General features: G+C 52.7%; 5 protein-coding genes across 5 annotated transcripts; 1 reads left to right on the plus strand and 4 right to left on the minus strand.

Moving 5' to 3' along the window:
* Window positions 1–1,807: 1,807 nt before the first annotated feature.
* On the plus strand, window positions 1,808–2,689 carry SPBR_01953 (malate dehydrogenase; the record flags this gene model as incomplete). Its single annotated transcript, XM_040760262.1, has 2 exons — window positions 1,808–1,916; window positions 2,007–2,689. The coding sequence occupies 2 exons, from the start codon at window positions 1,808–1,810 to the stop codon at window positions 2,687–2,689; spliced, it is 792 nt and encodes a 263-aa protein (XP_040619118.1).
* Window positions 2,690–5,067: 2,378 nt separating this feature from the next.
* SPBR_02130 (small subunit ribosomal protein S30e) lies at window positions 5,068–5,427 on the minus strand (the record flags this gene model as incomplete). Its single annotated transcript, XM_040760437.1, has 2 exons — window positions 5,068–5,094; window positions 5,260–5,427. 2 exons carry the CDS (start codon window positions 5,425–5,427, stop codon window positions 5,068–5,070), a joined length of 195 nt encoding a protein of 64 aa, XP_040619119.1.
* Window positions 5,428–6,215: 788 nt separating this feature from the next.
* On the minus strand, window positions 6,216–7,596 carry SPBR_01714 (mitogen-activated protein kinase 7; the record flags this gene model as incomplete). The annotated part of the gene is made up of 3 exons (XM_040760024.1): window positions 6,216–7,162; window positions 7,228–7,294; window positions 7,351–7,596. 3 exons carry the CDS (start codon window positions 7,594–7,596, stop codon window positions 6,216–6,218), a joined length of 1,260 nt encoding a protein of 419 aa, XP_040619120.1.
* Window positions 7,597–9,953: 2,357 nt separating this feature from the next.
* SPBR_02068 (low molecular weight phosphotyrosine protein phosphatase) lies at window positions 9,954–10,524 on the minus strand (the record flags this gene model as incomplete). Its single annotated transcript, XM_040760377.1, has 2 exons — window positions 9,954–10,321; window positions 10,386–10,524. The coding sequence occupies 2 exons, from the start codon at window positions 10,522–10,524 to the stop codon at window positions 9,954–9,956; spliced, it is 507 nt and encodes a 168-aa protein (XP_040619121.1).
* Window positions 10,525–11,249: 725 nt separating this feature from the next.
* Window positions 11,250–12,110, minus strand: SPBR_01960 (uncharacterized protein; the record flags this gene model as incomplete). Its single annotated transcript, XM_040760269.1, has 3 exons — window positions 11,250–11,354; window positions 11,426–11,880; window positions 11,969–12,110. 3 exons carry the CDS (start codon window positions 12,108–12,110, stop codon window positions 11,250–11,252), a joined length of 702 nt encoding a protein of 233 aa, XP_040619122.1.
* Window positions 12,111–14,699: the final 2,589 nt, after the last annotated feature.

A 14,699-nucleotide genomic window follows, 5' to 3' on the forward strand; every position in this document is an offset into this window, starting at 1 on the left:
CGTACTTTGTACTTTGTACTAACACCTCGCCATCTGTGGCAAAGAACCCTGGCTCGCCTTGGCCATCCCGCTCCCTCCCCCTTGCAGCCCTTTCTGCAGCTAAACACACCCCCTGTCGTTTTAGACGCAGCCATCGTTTTTGTCCCGTCTTCAAGGCAAAACGGTAATCTTGCCGCACCCGTGCCCTCCATCTCCTTTCTGGACCCCCTTGGCGTTGTTTTTCGTTGTTTTTATTTTTGCGTTTGCCTCGATTTTTATTAGTGTTGTTTTCAGAGGCATGTCTCGTGCTTTGCTAACGCGTCTCTGCGACCCTCTAATGCACGATATTCGACTCAAATGCTTACGACGGATGGCGTTCCCCCACTCCTAGAAGCAAACGATCTGCAAGCCGCCTCTTGGACGAGTTACCGAGCACAAGCTGAGAGACTCGCCAAGGACAACGTGAGAACGAAAATGCCAGAAGGGTCCCAAAGCTATCCGGGTGAACATCTCGCTTGCTAACGGAGTCAACCCACCATCAATGGAGACGTCTTGCTTGGCCGTTGCAAGTTTTTTCTCATCCTGGCGACCTGCCGCTTCGACGTTCGCTCTGCTTCGGTAGACGGCAAGTTGGACCGCGGGGTTGTATTATCCGGGGCCTCGCTCTCGTGCGTCCTCGTTCTCCATACGACGTACAGAATACTAACAAGTCTGTAAAACGTCTGTAAAATCGTGGAGAGCACGACACAGACCGTCAGCACACAGCGTTCCCATGCAACAAACAGACGCAGAGGGAATAAGGCCCAAACTAGCACCGAGCATGGACACAAAAAGAGGAAGATAGCCTCGCGAAAATAGCAACTGGCAAATGGCACGGCGCAAGGATGGGTCAGTGCAACCTCTGAGCCCTGGCCAGCCCACGACCTTGTATCCTTCCATGCCACCGCAAAATGATTCGAGCTCCACCCAACCGCCTTACGCTTCTCTTCGACCCTGTCCGAGTGCCCGGGCCACAGCTCGTGAGTTCCTTTTTGTTCTGTTTGTCCGTTGCTCTGATCGCCGCTTTGGGCGACATGTTGGCTGCCGTCAGGCCCCGACTTCTCTCGTTACCTTTCCTGTTGGTCGTCCTTTTCTACGGCTTGACTTTCGTTCTTCGGTTTCGTCTACTTGCTTCCTTTCTCGTTGCCATGTCTCCTCTTCGCCCTGTTGCTGACACCTTTCAAACACTTCTTTCCAACTCCTGACTCCTGGATTCGAACTCTCCTTCTTTTCCTCTTTCAACCTCCTTGCTCGCAATCCTTTTTTCATTTCCTCCTCAGTCCGTCAGTCTAAAAACAATATAAATCGACAGGGCCAGCCTCTCCATGACATCTTCCTCGGTTTTGTTTTTGTCTGACAGGTATTAACGCAAATTCCAGATACTCTTCCACTTTTCTTCTCGTTTCTTTTTCACCAATCCAAAAATACATTATTTTCCCACTTCTCTGGATCCTGCCGGCCTGGCCATCCTCCAACACTGCCTATTCTTGCATCTTTTTGTGGGGTTGCCCAAGAAAAACGCTCTGGAAGTCTTCGTTGCCAATAGCCCACTTTCCCCAGCTGTCCTCCCGTTTCTTACACCAAAACACGGTCTCCGACCCGGCCGGCGCTTAACTTTTATATTGCATTCATTTTCCCTGGCGCTGTTGAAGCACCGCTCGTTTTGCATCTGCGAGGCTTTCTCCGAGGAACGAGTCAGCCTCTTCTTTTCGATACTTTTATATATTGTTGTTCTCTCCCGCCCTTTTGGCTCTTTTTGTATTCTCCATCGCCAACACAATCATTCACAATGGCTGCACGATCGTTGACTCTCCTCGCCAGCTTGCTTGCTGTCGTCTCGGCCGCACCACCACCACCGTGCAAGGCGCCTACCTACGCTCTCCCCTTGACCGGTACTGGTATGTTATTTCACTTTTTTGAACCTTTTTTGAAAATGAATGAAATTGTCCCCAAAGCCCAGCTCGATACAATCAAGCTAACACTCCCAGGTACCGAACTCCCTCCTGTTAGCCCTGGCTTGGCCCTTTTGAAAATCGCCGTTGGCCACGGCATCCAGAATTACACCTGCGCTTCCAACAGTGCGGCAACCGTCGCCACCGGTGCCCTGGCTACCCTCTACGATGTCACCAACCTGTACCCCGGCACCGCAGTGACTGGTCTTCACCCTGATGCCTTCAACGCCATCTCCAACACCGTCCTCTGGGGCCAGGATCTTCCCCTGAACCTGCAGAACGCCGCGGCCTCCAGCCCGGGCACCCCTTCAACCCCCAACGTTCTCGGCGAGGCTGACTACGGCGCCGTCATCGCTGATCCCTTCTTGGCCGCCGCTGCCCTCCCGCTGCCTGGTGTCCTGCCCAAATCTGTTCCGTTCCTGGGTCATCACTACTTTGACTCCAACGGTGTACCCATCTTCAACCTGGTCGCCGCCAACCTCTACGGCAGCATGACCAAGACTGGCAACGTCAAGGCGCCCTCGACTGCAGGCACCGGCATCCTGTCCACGGGCGCCGTCGACTGGCTCCAGCTGTCTGCCAGTTCCAACGCTGCCTCCAACAGCATCAAGCAGGTATACCGCGTCATCACTGTCGGTGGTGCCTCGCATACCTGCGACATTCTCAACGCTGCTGGTGGCAGTGTCCCCTACACTGCTTTCTACTGGTTCTTCGGTTAAGCAAGACGAACATTGACAAACATTAAAACGACCAACCTCGCAAAACCCGAGCGCAACCTCAACGGCCGACAACACATACACTGTACCAACATTCGATAATATCTTTTTTTAACTCATAGTCATTTCACTTCTACATATATTTCGCTTCTTTACGGCTGGTTTTTGGATATACCCTGCCTCTTTTTGCCATTTCTTTTTTCGTCTTTCTTCAACACAACAGGCACTGGGCTGTACAGTAGGACAACGCACTCATTTGTCTAGGGACGGGCAAGGCGGGACAAGGCTACATTTTTCACTTCGGTATTCACAACTTTTATTATCATTCAAATTTTATTCCTATGTCCGGGACAAAACAAAAATCAAACAAATCTCTTGTTGTAGTGTCTAGCGAAGGACAGGCCTTCGAGTATGGCTACAAAAACCAAATAAAACTACATTAAAACTAAAAAGCAACATAGCATTACAATGTTTTCGTGAGAGTATTCGGGTGGACAAAATGGCCACTACCAGGCAGGCCTCACCGCTCAAACGCGAATCGAGTTTCATCCACTCATTTTACTTTCATGATGCTGTTATCCGCCGTGCGGCTTAGGCGTAAAATTGCATTTTTATGCATGACGAAAACAGCCCAACCCAGGCAGCTAAAGTGCACACGATTCCCAACCAAACACTATTGTACATTAATAGGAACGCAGGGCGGCCCGTCGCGACAGACCCAGAAGAACCCTTCATACCCTTCAAACCGACTTTCATACTTCTTGCCCTTGAACGCCCATGCCCTTGTCTTGTGCTCCCACTCACGTTTCTTTCAGGGTCCAATATTTCTTGGTGTATTTTTAGGTATGTGGCTGGAGTCGTCCCCGTCGTGTTGTGGGATCTCGCCGCCCCCATCCTCGACAATGAACAACAACAACCCCAGCGGCTAATGATTGGCCGACAGCGGCACACATCCCAGACAACGGAGCGACACAAAACACACATAAAGGAAATGCGATACACAAAATGTGGCGCGTGGCCCTCCAGCAAAATGCGTATACGGCGTATGAACAGGGTGAGGCAGCATATTATTAGACGGGGCGTCCCAGAGAGACGCTTTGGTGGATTTTGGCAGACTCATTTTGTACAAAGTAAGTCCGTAAATTGCACCGATACTTGATTTAGGATCCCTCTCATAAACTCCAAGGTCGCCGGTAAACATTACGAAAGAATCGGATTTCATGACATTAGTCAACTCCCCATGGTGTAAGTTGTGATTGCGTTCGACTGTAATGGCTACACTGACATCGAAACGTCGCCAACTCGACTTCGGCTCGGGAAAAACCTGAGTAGTGTTTTTGATGTTCTCAGTAGGGTCTGGATGACGCAGCCAATCACGCTTCACATTATTGCTTGTCAAACCCTTGCAATGTCTAGAAAAGGTGCTGATTCTCCCGTGAAACTGTTTTAAACACGTTGTTTCATTGTTTGTTTTCTTTCAAAGACCAGCCAAAATGTACCCTTCAGGCGCCTTGTCTTGTGGAAAGACAAATAACAGTTCGGAACAACGATGCGGTAGACAGACGTCCACATGCCATCGCTTCGCGGATAGGAATTCAGTTCATGAAGCGATTTGTGTAAAAGGAAACTGTAGATTTATAAAATCAATGTGCAAAGAGAATAGGTACATTAAAACAAGATGAAAAACCCAAAGGAGAAATCCAAAAGGAAGGGTCCTGTCCTCCCCTCCCTCTCTTCCTCTTTCCTCCCCCCCTTTTAATAAAAATACCATCGTCAAGTCTGACAGAAGACGCCATGCTCCCAGTCTCAACCTGTCCTACCCAATCGATTTGTCGTTCGCCCTCGATATCATCCTCGAGAACCCAAAGGTCTCCGTTTCAGAAGACACCCGTCACCCCCTCGACCCCGAGCGGCACCACAAATCGATTGAAGAAGGAAAAAAATGAGACGTGAAAAAATGGCGATCGCTCTCTGGCTCTCCGGCGTGTAACTTTTTCGTCACCACGATAGATAAGCCTCGTCCCCCTGGATATCGTAAAATGTGTTGGCCGTTGTTGTGGAGTCGTTTGCAATCGTACATGCAGTTGTTAAAAAATAAGTTTGGCCGGCTGTTTTGGGATATATTGTCGTGCTTCCACGCCGATACATGTAGAAATCGGTGTTGATAAGAGGGTGTTTTTGTCACTTTGAAAGTGCCGTCCGCGAATACAACAGCTCAACCAGCCGCGCCAGTCGACACAGGTCGACCGGGCTCCGGCCGGTCCAGTCCAGTCGTCCCCATTCGGTCGTTTCCAGTCGTCCTTTTCCATTCGTCATCGATTCATCGCTTTCATCTGTTGTCATAGCCGGTCCCCAAAAGTTGTCGTCGGGCCTGGATTGCTTTACGCGGCGGCGGGGTTGGCGTTCATCTGTGGACGTTAGTATGCTGTGCGATGCGATGAGGGTGGACGATGGCGATCGATGGCGATCGATGGCGGTCGTCGGGCGATGGACAATATCGTCTGCCGCGTGCCTGCCATCGCCTGCTTCGCCGCAGTCTCTCCCGGCTCCTGCGCCGCCTTGCGAGAACTCACCTTGCGCTTGCCACCCGGCGTCGTCGTCACGTTGACGAAGCGGCGCGTGTACTGCTCGCGCTTGTGGGCGCGGCCCTTGGGCGTCTTCTTGGACTCCTGCGGCTCGACCTTGGGGGTCTGCGACTTGACCTTGCCGGCACGTGCCAGACTACCGTGCACCTTGCCCATGGTTGCGGTGTGTAGTGTTGTGTTGTGGGATTTTGTGTAGGTTTGTGGTGAAAGAGTTGCAGCTGCCTTGTTTGGTTGTTTGAATGGTCGATGACTTTGGTGAACGCGCGGTCGTTGACGTAGATGATAAAGGAGAGTTCGCATTTTTAACCACGGCGGGCGAAAAGACGGCGAAGTAGGCTGGAAAAAGGACGAGGGATGGTCACGTGTTCGCCACGTTTGGGTAAGGCTCTTGGCTTTTTGTGGGGCTATTCTCAGCATGAGCCATTCTCGTCGCCGTATGACTCTACATATTGCCACTGAATAGCGGTCCGTAGGGGGACCCAGGCCCTCTAAGGCCTAAACTTCAGGTAATTCGTACTGGGCTAAGAGACTGAGTGCCCGGCGTTAACGGTGAAGTCCGGTATCGCCAAAACGAAACATTCGTGAACTTGCTTCGTTGCGAAATTATATATTGCATTCTGAACAAAATCCACACGCTTCTTCTCATTTTTTGTGTTCGCGTAGGAAAGAAAAGGAGGGTAACAGCTAAGTATAGCAAGCGAATCCAATATGTCGTGAATTTCCAAAAGCAAATAGTCGCAGGTAAGACAGAAAACAACAATGTAATAAAACGCAGTCATATCAATCAATATACCAAAAAGGAGTGTCTGTATCCCGCAAAGCAATCACCATCTTTGGTGGGTTTCGTAGAATTATCTCCCGTAACCTGCTCCCCAATGTCGTATCTCATGGACCGTCATCCCGGGTAAGCTCGCACGGAAGAGGGGGTTGGACGGGTGCTGGAACTACCGACGCGCGTCGAGACCTCCCGCCAGCTCCTGCTCCAGACCCGCCGGGTGTGTCACGTACTCCTGGGGACGCGGATCCTCGGCAGTCCACTGCCCGCCACCCGACGGCATGGGCACCTGGCTGGTCTGCTGCTGGGCGGCAGCCTGGGCAGCGGCGTGGCCCGCGGTGCCGGGCACGGTGCGCACGAGCTGGCGGAAGCGGTAGACCTCGTCGAGGATCATGCGGCGCATGTCGTCGACCTCCTCGACGACCTCAAAGTCAAAGTTGAAGGTGGTGGGGCAGTCGGGCTCGTCGCTGGCGTCGTGCCAGATCTGAAGGTAGTGGTGCTCCAGGGCCTGCTCGACGGAAATACGGCTGCTGGGGTCGAACGCGAGCATGCGGTCGAGCAGGTCGAGCGCGTCCGGGTTTGCGTTGGGGAACAGGATGGGGAAGGGTCGCTTGGGCATGAAGGGCAAGTTGCGAACGTACTCCTGGGCGCGGGAGGAGCCGATGCGGGAGAGGGTGACCTCGTTGGGCGTGCCGAGGATCTGGAGGATCTGGTTGAGCTGGTCGACGTAGTCGCGGCCCTTGAAAAAGGGGCGCGAGCCCAGCAGCTCGGCCAGAATACAGCCGACGGACCAGACGTCAATGGCCTTTGTGTAGCTCTGGAAGCTGAGCATGATTTCCGGGGCGCGGTACCAGCGGGTGGCGACGTACTCGGTCATGTAACCGGCGTTCTCCTCCGGATCGACGGAAAAGCCGCGCGCAAGACCGAAATCGCAAATCTTGAGCTCGCAGTCGGCGTTGACGAGCAGGTTGCCGGGCTTGAGGTCGCGGTGCAGGACATTGGCAGAGTGGATGTATTTCAGGCCGCACAGGATCTGGTAGATGAAGGACTGGAAATGGGCGTCGGTGAGAGGTTGGCCGGAGCGGATAATGGCCGCCAGGTCGCACTCCATGAGTTCTGTGCTTGTTAGCAGGAGCAACGCGCGTCGCTGGTGTGAGGGGCCAGGGGAGAGCTGTACATACCCTCGTAGAGATAGGTCTCATTGAAGTTGTTTGGCCGCGGAATGTCCATGTCGTATAGACAGGTGATCTGTCGGCTGGTCAGTACGGTAGCTGTCGTCTTGCGAGGGGCGGGCATGGACGTACGTTGCGGTGGCCGCGGAAGTGCTGCAGCAGCTTGATCTCGCGCAGCGCGCGCTTCGCGAGAATCTTCTTGCTAAAGACATTGGTGACCTTCTTGATGGCCACGCCTTCGTTCGTCTGGTTGTTGACGGCGGCGCACACAATACCGTACGCGCCCTGGCCAAGCTCCTTGGTCACGGTATAGCGCTCGTCGACGATGAAGTCTTGGTTGAAGACCTTGAAGACCTTGCGGCCCTGCAGATCGGCCATCTTTGCTGTGGGAGAGAGATGTGCGACGTGCGGAGGCGGTTCAGGAGAAGATGGCGAGGAAACGAGACAAGCAGCCCGAGATCTGGTAAGGTTGGAATGGAAGGACGTGGGCGTCGAGAACAACGGCCGAGAATGTCAAAATATAAATCGGGGACAGCTCCAAGTGAAACAGTCGAGTCGATCTGAAATGATCTCGGACGGACGAGCGCGTTGACCAGCTCTTGTTTTGTTTGGGGGCGCTTTTGGTGGGGTGAAGCGAGGCGCAAGGAAGAGGAGCTGACGGTTTTGGCGGGGCTGAAACGGGCCTACGGTGGCGCGAATGAGGGGAGACGGAGTGAGATTTGAGATTGGAGCGACGTATGGATTTGGGGAGGAGGCGGATAATTGGTCAGAAGGAGGCAAAAAAGAAGCAATGAAAAGGGTAGAGAACGAGAATGGTCTTAAAGGTCTATGCCATAGAAAAAAAAATGTATTTGTGGTCGGAAGTCGTCGCGAAGAGGAAGGCGCGTTGTTAGTCAACTATCTAACAAGAAGTTGTCGAGTGGAAGGCGCCAAATGGGGAAGGCAAGAAGGCACTTCAAAATGAGGCAGAACAGGCGGCAGCAAGTAGAAAATGTAAATGGAAGGACAGGAAGGGGCAGGCACAAGACAAATCCCGAGAGACGGAAAAGGAAAGGGCAAAGAGAGAAAGAGGGAAGGCGACAATGGGCGACGGGAGCTTATTTGGAGGGGTGGAGGACCAAAGGAAAGAGCGGACTACAACAGAGCAACTGGGAAAGTGCAACTCGAGTGGCGGGTCGTTGCTGCAGTATTTATGACTTTGAGGCCGTTCTTTCCTGAGCTGCTTGACGCTTTTTCCTTTTGATTATCATCACCTTCTTTCCTCTTTTGTCACGCCAACTGGGAATTGGGCCGCATCAAGCACTTGAGCATGCCGACGTTGTCTTGACAGAAGCTAGTCGCTTTGCTCGGGGCATCCACTTCGACGTGCTAGGTTGTCAACAAGGCGCGGAACTAACAGGGCCAACTGCGGGCGTGCTGGGCGCCAATTCGCCGGCCACGAAAGGGATGGACAGGGGCAAGGCTAGCTCGATTTTGTGGGCGGCAAACTCAGGGACCGAGACAAAAGGAAACGGCCAAAGAACAAAGAAATATGAAGGTTGACAAGACTCTGAAAACAGCTCGCAACGGCGGCCTTACCCGGTTGCATACTTTGAAATCGTCAGGCACTTCCAAAGACGGCGCCAAAAGACACGTCGACCGCTCGGCCGCTCGATCGTTGCGAGGGACAATGAGGAACCAAGGAACCAAATACCAGGTCAACGTGCGACCCCCAGCCTTGTCATGGTCACCATAGCCGCCCGCGACGTTCCGTTCACGTCGATTAATCTTGGCTGATGACCCAAGGACATGAGCGGCAATCCTTCCACTCTGTTTCCGTGGCATCCAGTGAAGGAAGGTGAAGGCATGGATTCAACGTGGCGCAGATACTCGGAGGATCATCAGCACCTGCCACTCGCCACTCACACCGGCACCGCATCTTTCACGACGCCAAAGAACCAGTCTGCTATTTTCCTCAAGCTCGGCCAAGCCTGACGTCTGCCTGCCTAGACGCAGCTAAGCGCGCCGATGCACGTAGCATCCACGATACAAATTACGAAAGGGGGTGTTTATGGCCGCTCCTGCAGGCCCCCTCTGCGCGGCAAACATGGCCACTGTAGGAGCGAAGAGCGAGTAGCACCGGGGGCACTGCCCGTCAAGTCCCAAGCGTCTGGCTCTCGGGACCAGGTATCGTCTTTGGCGTGGCGGTAGTTTCCTTCGAGGCCCGTTTTGGGGGGCGGGCATTCTGGTGGCCCTTTGGCCGCAGAGGGCAACAAGCGAGCGGTGTTTATGAGGCGCATGAAGGGAAAAGGATCGAGCGCGTAGGATCGGTAATGTACTCTGCTTGCCATATCCTAGACGAGCAGTGACGTGGCACATATTTTTTTGGCCCACGGCTCGATGATATATACGTAGAGAGGATGCAGGGTAGACGCCGACTAGAACGGCCTGTGCCTACTACGCACATCGCAGGCCAAGCATGTGACGATTAGAGGCACGGCACATTGTTTTGCCATCGTCTCGGAAGTTATGTACTGCACAAAGAGAGGATCGCCTCTTAACCACGAGAGAGCAACGGCTTTTTTATATTCCACCACCTCGCTGACCCCGACCCAATTCTGTACAGTGGAAAGGAGCGTTGATGGAGGCAACGCAGCCAAAGCATGGTATATTAAATAGGACTAAGAAAACAATGGGCTATCACATCGATACAAAGAATGCCATCACAACCCAGAAATCACAACCGCAACGTCGCCTCATGGCGGTGTAATCTCGGGAAAGGCCGCCTTCAGAAAGTTCTTGCTGAACCGCGTCGCCTGCTCGTATGCCTTGCTGAAGCCGTCGTGGCCGCCATAGTAGGGGTCCGAAATCACCTCGCGGCCGTCGCCGTCGGGCGTCGCGTACGCCCCAAACAGCATGACCTGCGCCCTGGTCTTGTTGGGGTGCTTCTGCTGGAGGCGCTGGATGTCGCTCAGGTTCTGCTTGTCCATGGCAAAGATGTAGTCGAAGCGGTCGAGGTCGGCGGCCTGGAGCATGCGCGCGCGGTGGGCGTAGTCGGTGATGCCGTGGGCGGCGAGCGTGGCCATGGTGCGGTCGTCGGGGTCGTCGCCGGTATGGTAGGAGACTGTGCATCGGTGTTAGAAGACAGACAGGAGAGGGGATGGCAGCTTTCGCGTGGACAGACGCACTCGTGCCGCACGAGTCCACTTTGGAGACACAGGCGTTGTAGGGCTCCTTCTTGGCCATGGCCTGGAAGACGCCCTCGGCCATGGTGGAGCGGCAAATGTTGCCCATGCAGCAAAAGAGGACGGCTATTTGGTCGGGCATGGTGGCGGCTGGGGAGGAAAGGCGGAAGACCGAGTAAAGAAGAAACGAAGCAAGGGACGAGTTGACGTGGTCGTAGAGCTACCCCACGATAGTGCTACATTGGGTGGGGCGAACCGCGTGGCTGATAAGATAAGGTTTTTAGTGCGCAAGACTTGCACGGAGAACTGCCGTAATGGCGTTTGTTTATTTCTTTATTTTGGTAGAGAACACTGGAGCGAAAAATAAGTACAGGAGAAAATTACTGAGGTTTTACTGTATCAGGTACGTTTACTTCGCCGCTGCAACTCTCTTCATATGTTCTGTCCCAAGAGGATTAATAGGAACTCAGACACCCGTGGAGGTATTTTCACAGTCAATTACACGAGTCCAGTAGTCTTAGGAAAGAGTCATACTGATGGGTTTCTTTTCTTTTTTTTGTATGTTTAACAGTTGCTCCTGTGTGTATGGAGCCAAGTCATATGTACAGAGGTCACAGCAATGTGTGACCATCACTGATTTTGTTACGAATTGGGACCTGTAAAGTGTAAGGGTACATAATATTATACAATCAAATCAAAAGAAACCATAGAACCCCTTTTGAAAACTTGGAAAATTAGGTATTTTTGAGATGAACAAAATATGGCTAAACGAGCTCAATGGCCACCCCAGAGATGAGTATATCAGTATAGTATGTGCGGTGGAGGCATGGCACATATCTGATTTCCCTAGAAGAGAGGATGCGCTGGTTAAAAGGCCACAAGGTAGGCAACGCCGATAGCGGCAATACCAGCCAGACAGGCACCGACGGATCTAACGCTGGCCCCAGAGGTGACGACCGACGAAGGGGCGAACTTTACTATTAGCGGGGGGCGTAAGACAAAACATCAAACAGAGCGAAGAGAGACGAGCCGCGGGGACATACAGTGGTGCCGCTGGGAGAGCCAGTACCAGAAATCGTGCTGTTGGAAGAACCTGAACCAGCAGTGGGCCTGGAGTCCGTTTTCGAGGTGGCTGAGGCAGTGGGCGAGTCGCCAGCAGCCGCAGAAGACTCAGTCGGAGCAGCACCGGCCGACAAGGACGGAGAGGTGGTGGTGGCCGGCGCCGACGACGGAGCACCGGCAGCAGACGACGAGGACGCGCCCGAGCCGCTGGAGCCGGCACCGCCAGGCAGGGCGGTGCCAACAGCGGCCTGGGAACCGGCCGCGGGGGTGGTGGCCAGACCGCAAGCAGCGGCGGCGGACGTGAGGGCGTCGCTGTAGTATTTCCAGATGTCACCGTTGTCGGGGCCGGCGCACTGCAGACAGTTGTCGTAGTCGGTTAGGAAGACATTGTCCTTGCAGACGCTGGACACGGTTTGGGCCTCAAGGATAGCTTGGCCTGAGCTTTGTTAGTACGGTAATGAGCGAAGACACAAAAAGAAAGCGAGAAAGCGAGAAAGCGAAAGTAGGACGACAACCAAACGTACCGCAGTTGTCGTGGCAGTTGTAAAGGGGCGAGCCAGGGGACAGGTCGGCACGGGCGCGGATACCGGCCATCAGGGGCGAGACGCCAGAGGCAGAGGCACCAGCGGTGAGGACACTGCCGACGACGACCTTGGAAGCAACCATTTTGTTGTTTTGATTCTGGGCGAGGAGGGTCGTGAAAATGAAGGTATTTAATAAATAGTAAAATAGATGAAATCACAAGAGGTTGGGCAGCAATCGGTGAAGACGTTGAAATGAGCGTGAATGGTTGGCGATCTGTGCGAGAAGACGAGCTTATATCTGTGATGAATCGAACTGCAGCCCGGTCTGATGGTGGTGTCGAGCCAGGGGATCCTCCGTGAAAGAGCGTGGCCTGTGGCATGGCAATGCACATTTCCGTACAAGGGGACAGTTTCTTCCATCACCGGCAGCTGTGCTTTCAACAATTGTTCCACTCTCGCTTGCCATAGTGCTGTTTCAAGTGATATCTGCTAACTTCGCCGAGAAGCTTCTATGAGGGAAACAGAGTGCCGGGAAACGAAAAAAGGATGGCGGTATTTGAAGGAAAAAAACGCTACGGAGTTGGACAATGGACCACCGCTACCACCCAATATACTTGGCGTGCCAAGGATATGGCCGGTGTATTCCGAAGGTGCACATCGTTCAGCGTGTCTTGACCAGCTTTGCCTGCCCCGGCCAAGACCAGTCTAGCTGTTTGTTCTCTTGCGAGCTGGCCGGCAAGACTGACATGTTGTGCTCTCTCCGATTCTCTCTAATTTTGCACCATCTTTGACTGAAATTCACCATTTAGCAATGTCTTTGCGTCCCAAGATGTTTTACTTGACTTGATCCATGGGGTTGTTATCAAAGTTTGGCGGAAAATATTCAGACAAATGCATATGAGGGTGTCGTATCGTTCAAGGGGATGAAGCAGTGCTGTGGTATTGGTTGGCTATCATCTATTGGTCTCTACTTCGGCGCGTCGGCGACTGCTTTCCTGCCGCCTTACATTAAGAAAACTGCGATCTCGGAGTATACTAAGACTCTTCGTTTACTCTATGTACCTCCCATGCCTGGCACGACCTCGCCAGAACAAAAAGAGGGCCCCATAATGGAAGTGGGCACGCAAGGAGAAGTAGGATTTGATCCCGCCCTGTCCTCTTTACGGTATGGCGTTTGATTTTGAGTGCATTCACTGATCATCTGATAAGATTAGATTAAATAAAACAGACATGAACCCGCCCGCTGTTGCGAGACGCCACGACATTACCGGTGCCCACTGATCCTATTCCTTTTTCAGCGTCTATTTTCCGTCTCTTTCTCTCTCAAATACACTGCTTTCACATTACCTCATCCCTTCGGAGCCACCCAACCACCTCCAGGACCTTCGTCCTTCCCAAGGCCAAGACCTTCCTAGGCCGTACGCGGTCACAATGGCTCCACACCGCCCACCACCTCTTTCTTGTTGGCCTCCACTTTGATCAGATAACGACAACTGCACTCTCGTCGTTGTCTCCGCCCTGTCTCGCCAACCACTCGCCACTGTTCAACACATGGCCGATGGAGCCCTGCCAAGGCGACTCTGCGCGCTTTGCGAAAACGAGCCGAGAAGAGGTAACCAGGCTGAAAAATAAGACGGCAAACTCCCATTTTAAAATATGAATATGGAAAAAAATCCGTCTAAAAGCTTGACAGTCAGGTGGCGCGACGACGACTGTTCCGTACTGCCCGTAGGATTGCTATGCAAGCTCTCCCTCTACATTTTCTTGTCGATTTTTATCTGATTGAAATTATCCGATCAAAGCATCAGGAGCGCCATCAGCCCCACCACAAAGGATAGCCAGGATCATAGCAGATGCTTGCGACCATCCGGTGAAGTGTCCATCCAACGGAGCGCCTGCAAGGATCAGCCGAGAACGTCTCACGTAGTGATATGCCATTCCCTCGTCCGTTTACCTCCTCTCGGTCTCCGCGCTCGTTTTCGGCGGCTAGACTCGAGTGTGTTTACGTCGTCCTCTGTATCCGGAGTGTCTTACCAATAGCTTCACAAACCCACTCTATCCTTCAGCTGACCTGCTTCCGTTCTCCGGCAATCCAACTTTACATTCCCATCCACTTTTCTTGTTGGTCGGCCAAGACTTTACTTGCAGCCAAGTCCCGCCATGTCCCAAAAGAGACATCGTCTTCACCGCGACCGGCGCCGTTGTTTGTTGGTATGTTTCTTGTTGTGTGCCTTCTTTGTCTTTTCTCTTAACCGCGCTTTGCACAGTCTGTTCGCTCCTTTCTTCTTCCGCCATATTCTCCGCTCATATTATCAGATTCTCTGATGGGAGTCCGCCCGTAAAGTACGCTCTCGACCATGTTTCTTTGCATCTGCTGACGCTGGCACCCCCTTTTTCTCATGACCATAAATACTATGTCTTCACGTTGAGTAATATCGAACCTACAGAGAAAAATCAACAGTAAAAATTAAAATCAAATCAAAATCAAACACAATCATGGTCACCCTCCTTTTCCTCACATACAGCTACCCTCCTACCTGTTAAAATGCGACGCCAGAAGGCCCCTCTCAATAATGTACAAGTGCTTCCTGCAACTCCTGCACACACTTTCGTTTTCCATCCGTCTTATTGTCTTGGCAAAAGCACCCTTCACCACCCCCAAGCCGACCAAATTCCGAAAGTAGAAGCCAGTAGTCACCCGACTTTACTGTCTCTACTCCGCCATTCTTTG

Source organism: Sporothrix brasiliensis (genome assembly GCF_000820605.1).
Source record: "Sporothrix brasiliensis 5110 chromosome Unknown Cont18, whole genome shotgun sequence".
Taxonomy (NCBI): Eukaryota; Fungi; Ascomycota; class Sordariomycetes; order Ophiostomatales; family Ophiostomataceae; genus Sporothrix; species Sporothrix brasiliensis.